Below are 22,282 nucleotides of genomic sequence, written 5' to 3'. Positions count from 1 at the left end.
AAAAGCAGACTTGTCATCCTGATGCTTAATGCATCATACTGTTACAGGGCTTGTTCAGAGTTTACAGCTGGTCTGCAGTTTGCCTCTGAAACAAGAATCTTTATTGAAGCTCAATGTGAGATCAATTTCTGGTTTTCCTTTTATTTGGAATGGTTTTCAACTTCAGTCTTTTTCTAAATTTTGCCCTATATTAACTTGTTTCATTCCTTTATGTTCAAAGTTCCACTGTCAGATGTAGGCAGCCCCAGTCCCCCTGTGAATTAGAGCTCTCCAGTTACTCTGTTAATATGTTCACAAGGCTCTGGGGCATTTACAAGCTTCACTACTGTTTGTATACTGGAAAGGAGAACTTAATACCTTAATTGAAATGATGGAGGTTATGCAAGGAGCAATAGCTTGGTGAGCGGAGGTTTGGAAGGCTACTGGATATCAGTTAAAAGAATTGGGAAAGAAGTGGGTTATGATGGAGACAGGATTTTGAGAAACCAGGACTGGGATGCTGGTTCATGCATAAGGCTGTGCCTGAAAGAAGGTACTGGCAGAAAAGGTGAAGCAAGGAGATTACTGAGAAGTACAGTGAATGCACAGATTAAGGTATGGGGTGGGCAGGCTAACGCAGATTCTAGATGATAAAGAAGTTTCAGCAAGTACAGAAGAGAGAAAAAGGCGAAGGAACAATGGAATAACCACAGCAAGGGGAAAAAAGAAATTTTAGTCTGTGTGTTTCATCCTAATTCAAAGGGTGCAGAAGTCTGAAGACAGTCAAACATGGAGGGGAAAAAAAGCCAAAACCAAAACCCCTAACAATTTAGAAGAGGAAAATGCAAAATTGGGTGAGCTTAGAGGAGCAGTAATAGGCTGAAGTGAGGAATGCTCTAGGAGACCTCAGGCAGCACTGGATAGGTGGCTCTTGGGAGAGTTCTGTAGAAACACCAGGCCTGAAGTCTGGAAAGAATAAAGGGGATTGGGAAGATCAAAGCTCAGATTGATCTTGTCTAATTTCTACCAAGAACTCTGCATCCATTGGTCCCAATGGACTGGCTACAGATCTCCAGACACCTGCACTGGGATAACCTGCTAAACCTTCAGTCATTTCCTGAAGCAAAGAGAGGCCACTCATGCATGCAGCACAGGGATGAATGTGTTAATCTTGTCAGGTATTCTTTGGATACCACAAAATTCTGGAAAAGCCATTCATAGCAGCAGTCACTGTTCAAACAAAGGTGTTGCCACAGTACATTTGAGTGATTCAAAATGATGCATTGTTTGCTTTTATAGGGGAGAATTAAAAGGATGGACTTTAATGGTAAAACTGTGTGTTCCGTAACTTACAGTGGCAAGGAGGAATCATTTTATCTGTTTTATTTAAAATAACTTCAGTACTCACCAAAGGGAACACATAATGCCCTTGGTAGCTTTATGAGTTCCCCCCTTACACCTTATTTTCTGAATAACTTTCAGAAGGGATTTCTTGCATGGTTAAGACTAGAAAAGTCTTCTGACAAAATTGATAATTTTCTTGCTTCTAAAGAGGTGTTATCAACTTAAATCAGAGTGCAGGATTAAAATCTTGCAACCATTCAGTGCTGGGTTGTAACTGTGGCTACACTGGTGTGAATTAATAAACACTCAACAGAGTAAAAATACAGAAATGTTTGATAAAGATGTGCTGTGTCATATCTTATCCTGAAAAACTTGGTAAAAGCCTTGATAATGCTTCCCCTGCAGAATGTTGGGTACATTTTATGTTGCAAATTTAGCTCTTTGCAGTTGGGTTCTTTCACATAATGTGCAACAAGCCTTTTAAGGGCCAATCAATGCTTCTCCCAACAATGCTAATGGAAAATGTCATTGATTTTTAGTAGGAAATTGTCTGTTAGTAGTGAATCCAAAATGTATGTGTATAAGCAATGGGGGGAGGTATATAAAGTCCAATCCCAATGTACATGAGTTGCTTCTGTCTGTAGTATACTGCTCTGTTTGTGCACCAACCTTCAGTATAAAACCAGAATTGTTAGCTACTGAAGGAAAAAAAAAAAAAAGAAAATCTGTCAGGACACATAAGGTAGCAGAAGTTCCTGCATTTTCACTATCTTTGGAAAAAAATTTCACTATCTTTGGAAAAAAATTTAAGTTCCGTGTTTGGATGGTAAAAACTAATTTGGGAGGAAAAAAATGTGTAAATTACAAAACCAAAACCAAACCCAAAACAAAACCCTCAAAAAAAATCCAAAACCCCCAAAACACCACAAGATTAAATCCTACAAACAAATAAGAAATAAAAGAAACTAAATTACCTGTCTGTCATCTGGAGAGGAATGTTACTCATGTGCATCTTGGTAGTGCACTAATGTCTTCTTCAAAAGTCAGTCAAATATCAACTCAGTTTACTTTTTCCAAATGAAATTACTGTCTGTTTCTGACAGTCCTTTCACACTGGGTTGCAGAACGTGGACACAGAAATTCCTGCCTTTGGGAGTTAAATTTGGAAAAAAACCCCTGATTTCTAGGTCAGTTTAAAACAGGTGAAAGAGCATTACAATGATGCAAGAATTCGGTGCCCAGTGCAGCGTCACCAGCTGAGAAGCTGCCTTAGGAAAAGATGGTCCCATCCTTTTTGCCTTCATCGGGATGTTGTAGTGTGCTGCCTGGAAGTACAGCCATCACAGACTAGGGAGTGATAATGATTTTAATGTATTTACTTTTTTTATAGAGTCCTAATACAAAATACAAGTACATTTTAGAAAGGAGATCTTAAGGGAAATGTGTGCACAGGGAGCATGTGGCTGTGAGCAGAGGTTGTGCACTTGCACAGAAGTCAAGGTTTGGGTCTAAGGTGGCTTAAGTCCATTTGCAAGTCATGGATACAGAGTATCAAACCACTGGTGATCCCAAAGGAGGTTGGCATATCCCCATACACAGCACACTTGGATCTTTAGGGCAAAGATCAAACAAACTTAAATTCCACAGAAAGGTCTCTTGTGATGTGATATACAGGGAAAAAAGTGTACCTCAATGTCATATTCAAGAGACAGCCCTTTATTTATTCCAACAAACACTAAGACTGATTTCTCCATTCACTGATGCATTGCCTTGCAAAATTTGTCAGAATTTAAGATTGTGGCTTGTGGAAACATGAAAAGTAGTTGATAGGTTATTTCTGAGTTTAAAAAACCACAAGCAGTACTCTGGTTTTAGACTTAAGCACAGCCCAAGGCAAGCAAGCTTTTTCTGAAGTGCAGCTTTGAAGTCCAGGACTGACTGCAACAAATTAGTCATCAAATTCATGGGATGAGTTTCTTGCATGATGTGACAACCTCATGTGGAGCCCTGTTGTATTTTGGGAACAAAGAATCTAAAAAATTATCTTCTGTGCCACAAACTTGCTCTCTCAAATGATCACCAGTGTGGGAAATTGTAGTGACCTCTTTGAACTAAAAGTCCATGTTAGAAATTATCTAAAATACTTGCTGAGAAAAGAGGGAAGAAAGTGTCTTGACAATAAACTGAAATGTCTTTCTCAAAAGTCATTCTGGTTGTTACTCTGGTTTGTTGGACTTTTTCCTTCTTTGGATAAGCCAGATCTCATGTCATCTATTAATTCCTGTGGAGTGCCTTAGCAGTACTCTTTAAACAGGTATTTCCTCATCCTGCTTGAAACATCTTGCTAGCATCAAGAGTCTTTCTTTGTGATATTGATTTATCTTTTGAAAGGCCTGCCAAGAATAATAAATATGAAGGGAATCTGAGCTTGATTGTCCTCTGTGCCCTAGTCTGTAGACCATGGACTTCCCAAAGTTCATCTGTCTGGGAAAATGCCATGACGCAAAGCAACTCCTGTTTCTGTGCCAGTCCACGTGCATACCTGTCAGCACAGGGGCCTCCAGCCTTGTTGGCTCTTCAGCTGGTACAGACAGCCAAAAGCTTTTTGCTAAACTGTGGATTCAGAGAAGAGTTTCCTGCAGGTACTCTCACATTTTCTAGCATGACCTGCCAAACCTTTGACATGCCTCTTGGAATGCCTGCTTTCCTTAATGCCAGCCCCAGGTGCCACCTTTTCATTCTGCTCCAGCAGAGCTCTAGAGACTGACACTGACCTCTAAGCTCTCGCTCAGTGTCCCATTTCACGTCCCTCTAACGAGAAGCTCAGGTCTGTGTTCTCAGCCACTCCACCTCATCCCTGCAGCCAGGAAAGGTCTGCAGACAGCAGTGGCACCACTCCAGCAGTAGCAGTACAGGCAGGCTCTCCTGGTTGTGTGCTCGTGGTGAGGGAGGTGTCTCTGCCCTCAGCGCCCGACATCAGGCTGTGGTTTGTGCCCACAGTGTGGGGGTCTCTCCCGCAGTCTGTTAGCCTAAACCTTGCAAGATTCATGCCTACAGTCTATTTTACTGGCCTCTCCTCACCTGCAAATGTTTGGGTTTCCAAAATGCCTGTGAAGAGAGGTGCCCCTTAGGACAGAAGATGGCGAATATGAAACAACTTTTCAATGAACAAACTGGTGGTGTAAACTGGTAAGATAACTGGCTGCACATCTTGATTTGCATTTCTTAAGAACCTGATGCCCCAAGACACTCTACCTCAAAAGTAGAATTCCATCAAATAGGGCCTAATTGGGAACACTGGAAATTAATCTTATATTTTACCTGGTAGTCTTCAATTCCATTTTTTAGCAGTCTGTAACTCTGAGAAGATACTGGAATGTGGAATTCAATTTGTTTCCTTCACATTTGCAGAGTATTCAAGTTTTTTCCTCCCTCCCTAGCTCCTGCTGGCACAATGTTTTTATTGTGATATGAACAACCAGCTTGGGATAATAGCAGAAGACTGGTGAGTAGGATTATAAACACATTGAAGTGACTTGCAGCTGGGGTGTAGAAAAACACATACATCATACTAATTGTTGTTTAGCCTTGTGTGTTTGACAAGTAGAACATCTGTGTTTAGATAACATAAGCCTGTGAGAGACTTCGAGGCACCCTATCAGACATGCTTGAGATTCCTGCTCTGCTTCAGGAAAGATCAAAGCACAGTGGTAAAATACCTGTGTGAATCCCTGACAAACAGGCAAGGACTGCAGGTTTGGTGATCCTCTAGCATGGACCAAGCTCTGTGGTGCCTGTGTCCCACTTGTGTGCCTCTGCCTGGGTGCTGCTTTGGGGATCCCCTGGTCGATGAGGTAAGGGAAATGAACATCATCTTTGTGGTTTTGTGGTTGCTCCTGTGTCTCGCCTGTGCTGACTCACGCAATCAAGCAGGGAAAGCATGTGATTATAGAAAGTAATACATAATCTGGTGAGACAGAATCTGCATAACTTGTGGCCTTCGTAAGATGAAAAAAAGGAAAATGTGAGGTTTTTGTGTGAGAATTGAATTCATAGGCAGTGAATGCCTATGGTAAGAGGGTAATGACTTCCTGTACTACAGGCTAATTCAGACCAGGTTTTGTCTCCAGGCAGCACATGATTTAGTTGATGAAAATGAAAACTTAATTCCCTAATGCAGGAAAGTAGGTACTTTATCCAAATTTATTATTCTGGAGATTCCCTTTAGATTATAGGGACACAAACCATTTGACAGCACCACACAAATTAATCCACACCTGGCAGACCCACATCTTTCTCCTCTTTCTTCAGCAAAGATACCCAATTCCAAGAGATTAATTCCATTATCCAGTGTTTGAGTGGCATTAAGAGAAGACTGCAAAGGTGGATGCAGAGTGGATGTGCACCAGGCTCACTTGGGGCACCATCAATATTTTCATCCCTTCGGAAGATCAGGTAAGTGAAAACAGCTCAGTGGCACAGAAACTCAGGCAGATCAGCTAAAGAGCATGGAGTTCAAGAAAGCATCTGTCTCAGTGGCTTCATTTGCTCCTTTAATTCTGCTAATAAATCTAATATAACTTTGTTGTTCTGCTGTAGTTCTGAGGGCAGCAAAGTACAAATGCCAGTTTTTCTGTACCTTTACAACTTGTTGGATTCTCTGCTGCATTGCAGAGGGCACACTGCAATAACATTTTCACCATATATACAGAGGCTTTCTTCTACGTGGGTTTTCTCAGTGTCTTACAAGAGATGAATACTACAGTCCTTCCCATAGTGAGGTCATTGTTCTAGTCACTTTCCTTGAAATTTGAGTTTCCATGAAACTTGAAGAAACTTCATATTTTTGAAATTACCTGACTTCATACAGATTTCACAGAGAGGCCTTAACAGGGCAGAAAAGCCAGTAAGAGAACAGACTCAGAACCCATGCAGCATAATCACATTACAATAGACTAGTGTTCTGAGGAAACCTTGCTACCCAGCACACCCTTTTTCCTCAGCTCCCAAGGAAGTACATCTGAAGCATCACTACTAATCCTGAACACTATTTTGCAGCAAGCCTGCTGGGAATGGAGGCAGCTCTCTGTGGGCCGTGCACTTTGCAGACCTGACAAAACAAATGTTCCTACCCCTTAGTGGTCTTTATTCAGCTCAGTTGTTTTCTCCTCACTGAGAACTGGAAAGTGTTAAGTTAGTCAGGGATGGGCACAAGAAAAGACCACAGCTGCCTGTGGGATTGGGAAGAGTAGGCCAGGTTGTAGCACCCAAGTCAAAGTCTGGAGCAGCACTAGCACCTAATTAAAACTAGCCAGACTAACCAAGAAAGTTAAATTTTGGCTGCATAATGATTTCTTAAGGGTTCCTTTAAGTCCTGAGAACCCCTTGATTGCTCTGCAGGAAACAAGCTACAGGTGAAATCTGACTGCAAGTTAAAGTTAATTTGGGGGGGGGAGCTTTGAAAAGCACAATGAAAGAGGCAGTTGCACCTGAAGTCATCTGTAATGCTGTGTCTTGCTTTCCCATGGCTTATTAACAGTGTTTGCTATAGGTACTTTTAAATACTTTTAAATGCATTGAGTTAAAAGATTTATTGCTGTTTTATTGACTGTGACCCAGAACAGAATTCCCTCTGTTGGAAGTATCCTTGCCTTCATCATACCATATTAGGAAAAATTTGTTGTTCAGGGAGCTATATCAAAGCTGAAGAAAGCCTGTGTACAGAATGGAAAACAGCTATTTAAATCCTCTCAAAATGGTTGTAGTCAAGTATTTCAATGTAGGTCAAATTTTCAATTGCCTTAAACAGTATAGAAATTGTCATATCATTTTTTATTCTTTGATACAAATTGCATTTAATCTGAAATTGTAACTTTCTGAGTGGTGTGAGCAGTGGAACCAGAGGATGCAAAACTTACAGGCCTCTTCAAGAGGAAGAAGTTAGACAGTAGAAGGAGCTGTGTAAAGCACTTCTGGTGAACAGGGTGTGACTTTAAAGCCTTTGCTTTTCATTCTAGTTCTTAAACTGACTGCTGTAAGCACTGCTACTACCCATTAGCTTCCATGCCCTTGATTGAACCAGCAGCTAGATTAAGGGTGCCCTGACTGGCAGATGTATGGAGGATGTGAGTTAAAATTGGGCAGCAGTATGTGTCATGTTTGCCAATTACCACTCTCTGCAAGGCTCTAAAGCCAGAACTGTGAGTCTCCTTCTGGGTTGCTGCAGTTTTGTGTTTAGCGAATTAAGGTAATTCGTGCTGATGGATCCTCGTGGATGTGAAGCAACCTTCATAATTCAGCAGGTACTTGGTGACCCTTACTAGGAATCTGGTGGGGTGTCCAGGCTCTTCCCTTGGTGTTGGAAAAAGCACTCCTAATCCTCCTATATATACTTTACTCACCCTTTTCCATCTGTTAAGGCCTTGTACCTGCTCGGGCTGTTACCTCATCAGGGTATCTGCCAGTCACAGACACCCCCCCGAGGAAGGTGTGCAGGCAGGGGGACACAGGAGCAAACACTGATGGGGCTTGGAGGCCATCTGTCTGTCCCCTCTGTGCAGAGTGCCTAGGGAAGGAAACTGAGACAAATATGAGTAAGTGCTGGTCTACTCTGAGCAGACTATCTGGTATTAAATATTTACAACTGTGCTGATTTGCCAGACACTTAATGGTTCAATACAGAGCTATTGAACTGTCACTGGGGTCTATGGATGAAGCTGCCACTTGGTCCAGCACTCCTGTGTTGTAACCCTGGTGCTCCTGGATGGCTTTGGCAGTTCCCTCTTAGTTCCAGAAACTTGGAGGATGCAGGAAAACATCTCCTGACAGGCTCCATCGGAAGCCCTGGTGCCGTTCAGGGCAGCTGATCCTGTACCAGCCCAAGGAGCCAGGCATTGTTTAGGCACTGACAACTGTTTTGCTGCTTTGGGCAGGCACGAGCAGAAAGGAACCTTTGCTGTGCAGCTGTCACAAACTGGGAGCGAGGCAGTTGAGAACTAAAGACCGGGGTTAAGAATAATACATATTTTGTCAAAATTTATGGTTCAAAACAGTGTTAGCAGGAAAAATACCAGTTGGAGTAGTCTGTGTTGTTGGGTATCATTGTGGTAATTTATGAGAAGTACTAAATAAAGCCATACAACTTTTAAAAGGGCTGATACAGCACTGGGGGCAAGGGGCCCCCAGTGAACAGGAGTCACTGAAAACCCTCTAAGGCCCACCAGCAGTGAAATCCAACCTCCCCTGGAGTAGCTGTTGGATGTGGCGGTATCCAGTTTCACCAAACAAGCCTAGAAAAATTGGGAATTTAATCTTGGTGTCTGTTAAACATGATGGTAAACTACCTAATGGAGAGAAGGCCTTGCCAATCTACCCTCTTCTGATAGCTGGGAGTGGTGCCCAGCACACCTTGGGTCAGGGAAGCAGGTTGTCATTCTCATAAAAATTTCTTTTCAGCTCTTTAAAAGTCAGTATAATTGCTCTAAATGCAAGCCATTCTGGAAATATTCGTTGTCTTCTAACAAAACTAGAAAATTATATTTATATTTATTGGAAGTTATTGCATGTAGCATAAATATTTCCTGAAACTCAGTCCCAGCTAAAACAGCAAACCTGTTATTTAATAAGACTGGACAAACCAAAGTCATAAATGCTTCCAACAACTGTGTAGTCAGTTGGTAATTGGAGTGGGCATGTGGAAGGAGTCCAGATAACTGAAAATACATAGGTGATAATTTTTTTAAGTGATGTTAGCTAAAGAGAGAGAGCTGTTCATGTGGAGCTCTCAGATACTGTATCCAGGCATACTTCATGCTTATAGTTTAGCTTGCCTGCCATCCCTACAACATCTATTAACCTTATTTAAAATAAGGTATGCATAAACTAGATAAAGAATAATAGATTAGAAAATAAGCCCTCTGACTTGCAGGATGATCTGCAAAGCATAAAATGCAATATCAAACATTAGTTCTTTCCATGTGCTCTAGTTTATGTTAGGTCATGCTTTTAGGTAAAGAAAGTAGAATTTGTGTCTGTATTTTATAGAGTCTGCCATAACTACTGGCACAAGGTCTACATGTTACCAGGGTATTAACTTGCTACTTTTGTAATAAAAATATGCTCTAAGGGTCTAAAACTTGATTATTTTATTTTGGTTCCAGTAGAGGTCTTACTGGGCAGGTTGAGACCAGTCAGCCTTTCCTTCTCATGGGTGGGAGTGGCAGGACTGGGGCTGCTGGAGAGGTGCAGGACCTCATGGTGGAGCATGGCACCACATGGGCCCATAGATGACAGTGCCTCAGGGGCACCATGCATTAGGGCCACCATGCTCCTCTGTCATGCAGCACTGTGCTTCTTCTCCAGGTGATGATTTCTGGTAATGCTGTGGAAAAGAACCACTGTGATAGTTTCAGAATTGTGCTAGACAGGACTGTACTTACGTGGCTTCTTCTGTCTCCAAACTAATGTCCTCTGTTTGCTTTGATCTTCCTGATGCAGCCAAACACTGAAGGGTTGTGCTAATGGATCTGCTTTTTTTTTTTCCTTTTGTTGCATATGACAGCAGCATTTTTTAGTTTCTGATGACCACAATGTTTCGCTGCTAGAAACTACTAGAAATCAGCTATTTATAGAAATGTTTAGTTTCTGCATCATTAACAGAATTGAAAAAGGGTGAGTGTTAGTTGAAGATAGGGTTTATAAACAAGCTAATTCCCTTCAAGTTTATTTATTTTTCTAAAACATAAGTGTACAGTTTTTCTGAAGAACCTTAGGCCATACTAACCTCTGAGACTGTTGTCAACTGCGAGTTTTCCGAACTGGAAGAAAAAGAGAGAGAGAAAATGCCACAGAACTGAAACACATACTGAGTTTTTAATTGTGCTGTTTAAATAATTTAAATAATAATAATAACCATGGAAATGTGTTTGTAGAAATGTCTGAATTTGTCTGGTTTACCTGTAGTGGAAACTGACTTCCGCTTAAAAAAAAAAAAGCACTTTATAATGACAAAAGGATATTCCAGATTACTAGTAGACCATAATACATGACACTTAGTTTTGCTCTCTACAGCCGTGGGTCAGTCTGTGGAGGTAGTTTTCCTTTCTGTGTTGTCTTTTTTATAGCTGGCAGAAAATTGAAATTAAGCTAAAGGAGAGGAAAGTGAAAAATAGGAAGTCGGGGAGGAGAAAGCAAATTTGTGAGAGGCTTATTTCTGGATGGGCATTTCTCTTACCTTTTTTCATCCTGATTTATGATCTTTTTCACATTCCTTTCCTTTTAGGATACCTGATGAGGTAGGGCAAGAAAAGTATGGCTTTTCTTCCTGCCCTCTGTGCTTGGAAGGCCACTAAAGCAATTCAGTTCATTAGCACTCAAAGAACTAAAACAACATGCATTCAGTTCTCCTAGTTTGAACCTGGAAAAAACAAACCAAAACAAGAAACCAAATGTCTTGGTTTGAAAGACAGGTGTCTGCTAAGGAAGGCAGGAGCCTCCCTTGGAACAGCAGATGCAACCCCCCTTCCCTCGGAATTATTATAATTTTGAAATCAAGGGGCTTTTAGGCAAAGATGTGGGAAATAGGAATAACAGTTCTTTACTATTATATATCTATATGTGTATAACCAGTCAAACAAACAGCAATAACTGTGACAGTAACAGCAAACAATCCCAAACCCAGTCCCGGCCTTCTCGGCTGTCGGGCCCTTTCCCCTCGGGTGCAGTTCCGCTCGCAGCCGGCAGGGGCGCTGGCGGCTCCCGGTGAGCAGGGCAGGTGCGATGGTTCCCCCGCGGCTGCAGGGGGCGCTCCGGAGCGAGCTCGGGGAGCACGCGGCTGCTCTGGTGCCCTGGGATCCCGGGAAGGGATGGGACAAAGGCTTCACAAACCCCTGGGCAGCCGATCCCGGTGTCCGGCCGGGCCCTCGGGAGCAGCAGGCTGGAACAGCAGGGACGAGCACAAATCCCGGGTGGCAGACGAGGTGTATCCAAACTGCGGAGCTGTGGTGGGAACCCCCCGGAGATCTCGGCGGGCAGGGCACGGCGGGGCTGCAGAGCAGCGAAGGCTCGAAGCAGCAGCGGGGGCAGGGCGGCTGCAGCCCGGCTCCCAGCGGGGCAGGGAAGGCGGGCTTGGGATCCCAGGTTTCTCCGGTAGAAGGAAGGCAGCTGAAGAAGCAGCCTCTCTCTCCGTCCAAACGCCAGGAACTGACTGCCCACAAACCCAGGTGAAAGAGATGCACCCCTTCCTCTGTGGCCAGGTCCTTTTTTTCCTTAAGCACCCAGTAATTTGTCTCCCTGGCAACATGTATGGGGAAAATTCCTTTAAGAGAAAAAGAAAAACAGGAGGAGAACTAAAACCCCAACACCAAAACACTACAAAATAAAAGATAAACCTATGAATGTGCTTGACATGACTAGAGAGGATTGCCTGTCCATGCTCTCTTGCTTTGAAATATTTATTTTTGTCACAGCTGGAAATGTTTGAAAAGTTCTAAGGTAAACATTCAAGAAATAAAAGAACAAGAATAAGCATTCAAGAATGAAATAATCCTGACATTATAGGGACAAATTAATATAGAAAGGGCTGGAGAAGATAACCTGATATTAATGGCACAACTGGTTTGAAAGGATGTTTGTAGTGAGCTAAGGGTTGGTCTCTTCTCCCAAGTAAAAAGTGACAAGAAGAGAGGAAAAATTGCACTAGGGAAGGTTTAAATTGGATATTAGGAAAAATTTCTTCACTAAAAGGGTTATCAAGCGTTGAAACAGGCTGCCCAGGAAAGTGGTGGTGTCACCATCCCTGGAAGTGTTAAAAAAAAAAGTAGATATGTCATTTACAGACATGGTTTAGCAGTGAACATGGCAATGCTGGGTTAAAAGTTGGGCTTTATCTTAGAGACGTTTTCCAACCTCAATGATTCTATGATTTGTTTCTATGAAATTCTGAGTACTACAGTTTTGATTGCTGCTTCTTCCTTAAACTTAATTCCTGATGGTTAACTCTCATAGACACAATATTCCTGTGAATAATCAGAAGTGAAACCACTGATGGAGCCAAAGTCACAGACAAGTTTGATTCTTTCATACCCTCAACAAACATGAAAGACATTGGCATTTTTTTACCTTTTTAATGAAAAGCTTGTGAAAGTGCGAAACTACACTTACACTGCTGTCAGCCTAGTCATGTATCCAAGAGTCTTCAGTGAGGTTTTGCTGTCTTCATCAGCAGCCATGCATCTGCAGCACTGATTTATTGGCTGTGCCCAGCCTTGCTAGCCATACCGCTGAGAATGGTGGGCTGTCTTTATTACAGAGGACACCTTCCTTAGGCCCCACACTCACATGCCTTTCCTGTTCTGCAGAAGACCTCGTTATCCAAGTGATGAATAGAGGTACTTGGTAACGGAAATCATGACATGACATGATCATTTACTAACAGACTGTAATTAAGAAATTCCATGATTAAAAATTCATAGCTGTTTCACTTATGACAGTTTTTGAGAGAGGAGTCGGTGAATAATTTATTTGCCATAAGCATTCAGCTCATCCTTATCTGATGTTTTTGTGCAATGTTCCTTCTTGAAAATGTGTAAAAAAAAAACAACAAAAAACAATAACAACAACAAAAAACCCGACACACAAATAAAATTACTCTCCTAGCCAGAAAAAGACTGCCTACTCACTTTCTCATACTGATGAAACCTACATTTGTAAGAGTTTTCACTACTGGAGCATATATAGTTCATGCCAGTGGAGTTTGTACTAGTGAAAGTAGTTGTGTCTCTGTACTTGGAGGCTTTGCTGGCATAGGGATCCAAGTAAAATCCTTGTAAGCATGGATTAAGCGAAGTTTTATTCTGCGAGCAGTTCTTTCTTGACTACTGTGATATTATTGAACTTCCATAAAGATATTCTGACTTGATGTCAGGGCTTGTTTGGGTTTTTTTTAAAGTTTTTTCCACTTCAGTATGGGATCTAAATTTCTAGTCAAGATACTCGTTGCAGGTCAGCATCTCTCTGAAGTGAAATGTCTACACTGAAATGCTTATTCTGCCTTTCCTAGACCAAGGGTTACTTCATAAGGCCAAGCAATGACTATTCTGTTTCAAAAAACACATTTTATCATTGGCAAGTGCAAACCGGTGAGTCATGAGCTAGTTTTAAGTTCAGCAAAGATCAGGTGCCAGATGCTCAATCTATGCACAAGCATGAATCAATTTTATCCAAGATGTTAGTTTCTGAGCTCCCACAGTGGTTGCAAAGAGCTGTGTCATCTTTTCTTCCTTCGGCTAAAATGAGAGAGACAGGATATTCTATTAAAATGAAACCACTGTGTCATTGGAGATGCGTGCTGAATACTTTCAGTGGATATTTAGGAGAGCTATTTTGTATAAATTACCTGTGTTGTTTTCCATTAAATGGCTTTTGATCAAGAATCTGCCATGTGTGCAAGACGTGTATTCATGCTGGTCTGCAGAACAATGGACCCTTGTCAGTGAGGGACTCTGCAGCTCTCACAGGGAAGACAAGCACAGAGATTGCCCTCTAAGCTGGTGAAGCCTCCTTAATGAGGGGGCCTGTATTGTTCCATAGTTTCCTACTAAATAAAAACAGGGGGTAGTGTATACATAATTAATCTCATTGTGGTTCCTCAGTATTTTCCTAATAGAAAACTGAAATACAATTACCTTTCACATCAAAGTAAGTTCATAATTTGTAAGACTTTGTATGTGTACTAGCAGATACAAGATTTAAATAAAAAAGAAAGAGAACCTTGTGGCTATAAAGTCCACTGCCAATATTACAGTGATTTCTGGATGCACATGAAATCTCATAGTACCAGATTTTCAAAGAAACAGACATCTGATTTCATACAATTTGGAAACAATAAAAAAAATTTACTTTTATATAACTTCAGGGCATAGGAACAGAAAAGGACACAGAGAAGACATCTAATCCATTTTCCGCTCCAATCAGGAGCCTTTATCACTCTAGACAGATGTTTGTCTACCTTTTCAATGTGTCCAGAGATGGTGCTGCCACTGCTTCACTGCCTTTTCAGATTGCACTTCACTTTTAGAAATTTCTTTTCTAATTGAATCCTTCTTCAAGATTAAAATCACTAGTACCAGTTCAGATTGGTGCAGGCATGAGGGATCCTTGTTTTACTTTATTTGCAGTTACCATTTATGTTATTGAAAACTTAATGTCTCTCCTCAGTCTTTTTGTTTATGGTCTCAACTCCAACATCTTCCTTTTTGATGGGGTGCTCTAAACTTTTACGTTTTAGATTACTGCAGCTAAGAAAATGAAAGATCTTCCCATTACATTTGTGGTTGCTCTATTGCCAGGCATGAATTCCTTTCAGGTCATGAGCTCTCTGCTTTGATGCACAAGGTGTTTGCCCAGAGGACCTGACAGCTGCTCCACAATCAGGAGCGCTAACATCAGTAACACGGTGCCTGCTGAGAGGTGTGTCACTGCAGCCTGACAGGATCAGAGGCAGCTTCTAGGCAATGGAGATTTTATTTCAGTATGTTTGCATGAGAAACATCGTCTATTTTTTTTAGTGGACCTTCTCTTTGGGGTGGAGATTTAAGAGTGGAGATGCTGGTTATGTTGAAACCCACTAGGGACTATTAACATGCAAGTCTAGGCAAATCTGTGTTGGAATGAGATAAGGGATACTAGTTCCAGATGGATTAAAAAGCAGTTTACTAGAAAGAAGAATTTAAGTCATGGCACCGTCGCCATTAATTTGGGTTGAGCAAGTGTCTGGTTTTAATTGTCTATAGCAATGCTAGCAATCAGAAATCATTTGTCTAAAGCAGGATGTGAGGGTTGTCCAATAAATACTGTGTGAAACACAATCACTCTCTATATTCTTGCAGAGAACAACAATTCCCAACTAGTTATAGAAGTATATCAGTCTTGATCACAAAAAATACCAGACAAAATTTTTCTTAAAACTAAGAAAACCTGCTACTAAGTAGTTAGCTAAGGTAACTGGAGAGCACTTTAGAATGATGAGCCCAGAAGCTGAGTATCAGGCTCTACCCAGGCTAAGGGTAAACAAGAGATTGTGCTGAAGAGCAGCATAACTCATTTCAGAGCACAGCAGATCTCTTAAGGTTTCTTAAGGCAAAATATACCAGCTTGATATGACAATGTCTGAGTTTTCAAGCATATCCATACAATTCCGCTGAAGTTAGTGGAATATACAAAACACCAGAGGCAGAAGTGGTTTATCTTTGAACCTCAAACCTTTGAACCTTTCTAATCAGTTATGTTGTTTGGGGATCTTGTATTTTTCCAGCTTTCCTTGGAAATAACTGCATGTACCAAATATTAAGGAGATGAAGAAAATGCAAGGAGGCAGTAGAATATGGTACTTTCAAACACATCAGCAAATACTGGGAACGGTTCCCAGATCAGGTCTGAAAAGAAAAATGGTTGATTGAATTTGGAGTTTTCCAAAACATTTGCTGCTTCAATGGACCCAAATGGAACATTAGCAAAAGAATTTGTAGTTCAAGAAAATAGCCCCATTTCTAAATAAAAAAACACATATTCTTTTCTTGTCGTAAGAGGAATGTATGAATAGGAGCATCAGTTTTGATGTGAACTATTTGGTTACTGTGATTGTGTCACTGTTGACATAACACAAAATTTAACCACCTTGCAGCTCTAAAGTGGCCTTTCTTCTGCTGTACGGTGATGATTTTTTCTTTCTGTTGTTTTCGTTGGTTTTTTTTTAAGGAATGTGCTAAGTTCATAAAGCAGGACTGGCTGTTGTTGACACCTCTTGACAGTTGTTGAAATCACCAAGTGCAAGTCAGGACAGCGTTTGGGTTTGTAAGTTACTCCAAGACTGCACAAGCTGCTACGACAGATTCTTCCTTACAGGTGTCAGCTATTCCATGACACTGCATTTGTCTGTGGCTTGCCAACATAACTTTTGAGGCTGTCAGGATCTGTAGTAACCACCTTCTGTAACAAGAGCATCTATCAACATAGGGAAAATGCTACCCTGTAAGAAAGAGTTAAAGACAACATACATCGTTGTCCGAAAGTATGCATATGCAAACCCTCTGAACCACTGCCACCAACACACTTGAATTAGCCTCACCTTGCCCTAGTGATGTGGGGGAAAGGATTATAATGCCGTTTTGAAATACAGACTTATAGATGCTAAAAAAGCTAGCAGAGAAATTTTCCTGCTTGCCTCCTGTGAAAGTCTTTGTTCTCACGCAAACTAGCTGAGAAACAGTTTGCTATTTTGTAAACCAAGACTTTATCTCACAGGTGCAAACTTGTTTTGCATGGCCTTGTTATGGTACACTGAGGAAAATATTTTGAAATAGGTGTTATACTGTTCAGCCAATCACTCTGGGAGGTGGATGGTCAAGCACCCAATGTTGTTATGCCACTCTTGTGAATCAAGTTATATAAATGCGGTGGTAATTAATTAAATAATTCCATTCTATCCTGGACCTGAATTCCATGCCGTTCTTCGTGCTGTCCCTGCGGACAACAGCAACATCTGGTGACCTCACGACGGGTACTGCAACCGCAGCCCTTAAGAAGGTACCTGCCAGACCGCGACCGGCCCCCCTCTGGGGCCACACGGAACTATAGACTGAGACATGGAGCATAAATCCTCCAAAGAAAGCAAGGTATTTTCTGCCTTCAAGTCTGTGATACAGATCGCAGGAGTTAATATAAGCGAGGAGGAGCTCACTGCGTTATCTACCTGGTCCATCGGACATGGATATTTTGCAGACTTTGATAATGTTTTGAACCCAGACACCTGGAGGGGACTGGGGGATGCCCTAATCCATGAATTTTCAGCTGGCAACGCAGAGGTAGCCGATTTGATACGTACCTGGGGGACTTTACACGAAGCAATGGAAAAATGGACAAAAAGCAGAGACAGAAAAGTCAACCCAGGATCAGATGAATCTGAGTCTGGGGGCTTCCCTAGCTCGGATGGGGATGACGAGTTCTCTGAGGGTGGAGGGACCCCGAGTAGCGCGGGAAGTTCGGTCATCCAGCTCCCGATACCCTCTCGGGAGAAGACGAAAGGTGCGTACCCCTGCCCCCTGAAATATATCCATCCCTCACTGGTAGGAGGATCGGGGCACCCCCCGTCTTTAGCCCCTGCTTCAGTTACCGCAGTGGGATCTGCCCTCCCTGGGACCCCAAGTAGTGCGGGAAGTTCAGTCGTCCGGCTCCCGATACCCTCCCGCAGGAAGACGAAGGGTGTGTACCCCTGTCCCCGGAAATATATCCATCCCTCACTGATAGGAGGATCGGGGTGCCCCCTCTCTTTAGCCCCTGCTTCGGTTGCCGTGGTGGGATCTGCCCTCCCCACGGCCCTGCCATTGCCATCTGTGGAAGTGGCGGCAGGGGTCATGGTGACTGCCGCCTCGGCACCGCTGCCTATGATGGCGCAACCGGCCGCGCTGGCACCACAAGCGGCTCCCGCGCCATCAGCCCTGTACCTGGGCTCGGTGCAGCACCCTTGGTCACCTGCACCCACGTGTTCGGTGTCCTCTTGTCCCACTCCGAGCCCTGTAGCCCTTGGTTATCATACACATGTCCCAACAGTTGGGGATTTTTCGGCTCAGGGGAGGAAGCAGCACTGGCCATGCTCCCCAATATCTGACTCTCTCGGGGAACAAATCTTGGCAGATTTGCATGAGATAAAGCAACAGCTCAGACTACTGACAACCTATCTACCATGTCAATGGTCAATCCCTGATATGCCCGGGAAAAAACGGGCTGAGGGGCACACAGGGGAATTGCACCCAGATACAAATGTTTCCCCAGGCTCTTCTGACACAGGCCTACTCAGCCGGCTTTCAGCCAGCACCCAGGGATCAGCCGGGGTGGATGTGTACACCGCAGTAACAGTTGTCTTAGACTCCAGTCGTGTTTATAAGGTTCCCTTTGATGCTTATGGACCCCTAGGTCAAGGCTTCAGCGCACTCCTTGTGGGTAGATCTAGTGTTACCATTCAGGGGATCTTTGTACACCCAGGAGTTATTGATGCTGATTTTACAGGCCAGATTTGTGCTATGGTTTCCACATCCACCCCCCCTGTTACTATTCCTGAAAAGACTAGAATTGCTCAACTTGTCCCTTTTAAGTCTTGTGTTCCTAGGGCAGAACAACGAAGTCGTGGAGATGGTAGCTTTGGCTCTACGGGACTTCCACAGGTCTTCTGGACTGCAGACATCTCCAGCCAAAAGCCTCAGATGACGTGTACCCTAATCCTGCCAAATGCCCATCCGCCCCAGATCCAGCTCCGAGGTTTGATCGACACGGGCGCTGACGTGACAATCATCTCCTTCTCTGCATGGCCTCTCACGTGGCCTCTGGCCCCTGCGGGGTCAGCCATCGCAGGGTTGGGAGGAACCACACAGAGCTATTTAAGCGAGCGACCTGTGCTGGTGAAAAATGCAGAGGGGCAAACAGCTACAGTTCGGCCCTATGTCACTACAGCTCCACTTAACCTCTGGGGGCAGGATGTGTTGGCAGCTTGGGGGGTACGGATTGGGACAAATTTTTGACGGGGGCTACTGTACTGAAGGGGGCAGTATATCCTACGCTGCCTTTGCGGTGGCTAGTACACAAGTCTATCTGGATTCATCAGTGGCCCCTACCAAAAGAGAAATTAGTTGCCCTTTGCCAGTTAGTCCAGGAACAATTACAACAGGGGCATCTTGAGCCTTCTACTAGTCCCTGGAACACTCCTGGTTTGTAATCAAGAAAAAAATCAGAGAAATGGAGATTGTTACAGGATCTCCGACAAGTCAGTGAAGTGATGGAAAGTATGGGGGCATTGCAGGCTGGTATGCCCTTACCCACCATGATCCCAACAGGGGGGGAAATCCTGATCATTGATTTGAAGGATTGTTTTTTCACTATTCCTTTACATCCTAATGATAAGCCAAAATTTGCTTTTACTGTGCCTGCAGTTAGCAATGCTGAACCTGCACAGAGGTATCAATGGAAGGTTCTACCTCAGGGCATGAAGAGCAGCCCAACTATTTGCCAATGGTATGTCGCTCAAGCTTTGTCCAGAGACCGTGAGCAGTTTCCTGGGGCATACTGCTACCAGTACATGGATGGTATCCTGGTGGCAGCATCCACCCAGGACGAGATGCTGAGGATTCAGCCTCGGCTGTTCGCTGCTCTGCATTCTTATGGATTCCAGGTGCTCTGGAGAAAGTTCAACAGCAACCAACAGCAACAGGAAATACTTAGGAGTCAAAATTCTGGATCAGACCATACAACATCAGGAGGTGCAATTCTCGGATTCTATTAAGACTTTGAATGATGCTCAGAAATTGCTGGGTATCATTAATTGGTTATGTCCTTATTTAGGGCTAACCACGGCCCAGCTTGCCCTGCTTTTTAATATTTTAAAGGAGGACCCTGAGTTGAATTCACCTCGAAAATTGACTCCTGAAGCGCGACGAGCGCTGGAGGAGGTGCAACAGGCTGTTTCTGCTCATCAGGTTCATCGAGTGGATTCTTCCATTGATATCACTGTTTTCATTACCACTCCAGATCTTCATCCCACAGGTATCATTGGCCAATGGAATAAAGAGTGGCCTGACCCTTTACATATCCTAGAATGGGTCTTCTTGCCACATCAGCCAAAAAAGACAGCACCCACATTGTTTGAATTGATCGCTTGTCTGATAATCAAATGCCGCCAACGGTGTCCGCAATTAACGGCAGCGGATCCTGCAACAATTTTTCTTCCAGTACAGCAGGAACACTTTGAGTGGAGCCTTACTAACAACACTCCTTTACGAAGTGCGCTGCAAAACTTTTTGGGACAGATTGCTTAACATCTGCCCAGCCATAAATTACTGCGAATGGCAAAATTGACAAGCTTCACCTTACGACCAAAAAATAGTCGGGTGCCAGTGAAAGGGCCCATCATCTTCACCAATGGGTCTGGGAAAACTGGGAGACCTGTAGTTAGCTGGAGGGAAGAATCTGAGTGGCAGGTGCTAGAAGGCCATGAGTCAGGCTCAACCCAGCTGGTTGAACTGAGGGCTGTTGCCATGGCTTTTCAGCAGTTTTCTCAGGTTCCTTTGAATTTGGTCACTGACTCTACCTATGTAGCAGACATAACTCAGTGCTTAGATTGCTCACTTTTGAAGGAAGTGAATAATGCAGCTCTGTTTTCACTATTGAAGGCCTTGTGGAGTGCAATTCAAGCTTGAGTGCAGCCATATTACATTTTGCATATTCGAAGCCACACTAATTTGCCAGGTTTCACAACAGAAGGCAATGCCAGGGCTGACAGGTTACCTAACCCTGCCTGGGTAGCGCCTCAGCCTGACAAAATTGCACAAGCTAAAGCATTGCACAATTTCTTTCATCAAAGTGTGCATACCCTGCAGAAGCAGTTTCATTTGACTCCAGCTGAGGCTCGGGACGTTGTCAGTGCTTGTGCTGACGGTCACGGGCTCGCTGCACCTCCGCCATCAGGGGTAAACCCTAGAGGTCTACAGGCCTTGCAGCTTTGGCTGTTCGGATGTAACACACATTCCTGAATTTGGCAGATTTAAGCATGTGCATGTGCCTATTGACACATTCTCCTCAGCTATGTGGGCGTCTGCTCATACTAGGGAGAAAGGCCGTGATGTTATCACCCATAGGAAACTCACTTTCGTGATTTTGGGCGTACCTTCTTCTGTGAAAACCGATAATGGCCCTGCCTATGTCTATCAGAAGACGCGGCAGTTTCTGCATCTGTGGGATGTAGATCATGACTTCGGTATTCCTCATTCTCCTACTGGCCAAGCCATTGTTGAATGCGCTCATGGTACCTTGAAGTGTGTTCTGGAGAAACAAAAAGGGGGAATGCATGGAGAAACCCCACAGAGCCGACTAGAAAAAGCTTTATATACAATTAACCATCTTACAGTGCCGCTAAATTCAAACAATCCTGTTATTTTGAATCATTTTCTCTCATTGCAGTCTGCAGGCGAGACGCACCTGCCTCGAGTGACAGTCTGGGTATGGGACCTCCTCACTAAGAAGTGGGAAGGCCTGCATGAGCTCATTGCTTGGGGTCGTGGGTATGCTTGTGTTTCCACAGATACTGGGGTACGGTGGCTACCTGCAAGATGTGTTCACCCTGACCTGCAGCACCAGAAGCAGAACAGGCATCCTCCAAGGCAACCTTCAAATGATGACCAGAATGCAGATCATTAATCGAATGATCCCTCTGATGGTGACCAAGATGTCGACCATCAGCCTGGTCCTTCTACAAGCAGAGACTGAATTTCAGAGTGTGAATTTCAAGTTTCTTATGTTATGGAGTCAGAATGTTATGCAGAATGTTAGAGCCCTTAAAACTATTCAGAATTAATGACTGGATGTATAGCTGGATTCGCTAGAGGTATATCTCCCATGGCGTTGCTGGAGAATCTCTCTGCCTACTCTAAGTTAGTATCTGATTTGGATTTAGTTTGGTAACAGCCACTACCAAATGGATCCTTATGCTGTGTTTGTTCTCCTTGCTGCAAGGGATCCCGCAGAGGATTACAACCTCTACCTTTTTGGTCTTTAAAACAAGAAGGGGGAATTATGGATGCTAAAAAAGCTAGCAGAGAAATTTTCCTGCTTGCCTCCTGTGAAAGTCTTTGTTCTCACGCAAACCAGCTGAGAAACAGTTTGCTATTTTGTAAACCAAGACTTTATCTCACAGGTGCAAACTTGTTTTGCATGGCCTTGTTATGGTACACTGAGGAAAATATTTTGAAATAGGTGTTATACTGTTCAGCCAATCACTCTGGGAGGTGGATGGTCAAGCACCCAATGTTGTTATGCCACTCTTGTGAATCAAGTTATATAAATGCGGTGGTAATTAATTAAATAATTCCATTCTATCCTGGACCTGAATTCCATGCTGTTCTTCGTGCTGTCCCTGCGG

General features: G+C 43.3%; 1 protein-coding gene across 1 annotated transcript; it reads left to right on the top strand.

Moving 5' to 3' along the window:
* The first annotated feature begins 5,038 nt into the window (after positions 1–5,038).
* On the top strand, positions 5,039–22,164 carry LOC138108195 (uncharacterized). Its single transcript, XM_069010497.1, has 3 exons — positions 5,039–5,177; positions 5,635–5,778; positions 16,856–22,164. The coding sequence occupies exon 3, from the start codon at positions 16,965–16,967 to the stop codon at positions 18,891–18,893; it is 1,929 nt and encodes a 642-aa protein (XP_068866598.1). The 5' UTR covers positions 5,039–5,177; positions 5,635–5,778; positions 16,856–16,964; the 3' UTR covers positions 18,894–22,164.
* The last annotated feature ends 118 nt before the right edge of the window (positions 22,165–22,282 follow it).

Source organism: Aphelocoma coerulescens, chromosome 3 (genome assembly GCF_041296385.1).
Source record: "Aphelocoma coerulescens isolate FSJ_1873_10779 chromosome 3, UR_Acoe_1.0, whole genome shotgun sequence".
In the NCBI taxonomy this organism is placed as follows: domain Eukaryota; kingdom Metazoa; phylum Chordata; class Aves; order Passeriformes; family Corvidae; genus Aphelocoma; species Aphelocoma coerulescens.
Note: the sequence above shows the minus strand (reverse complement) of the source record. Positions and strands in the feature narration are given on the sequence as shown.

Bases quoted from the DNA above. Each gene is read 5' to 3' on its own strand.
- LOC138108195 (XM_069010497.1), top strand. From the start codon at position 16,965: ATGGAGCATAAATCCTCCAAAGAAAGCAAGGTATTTTCTGCCTTCAAG.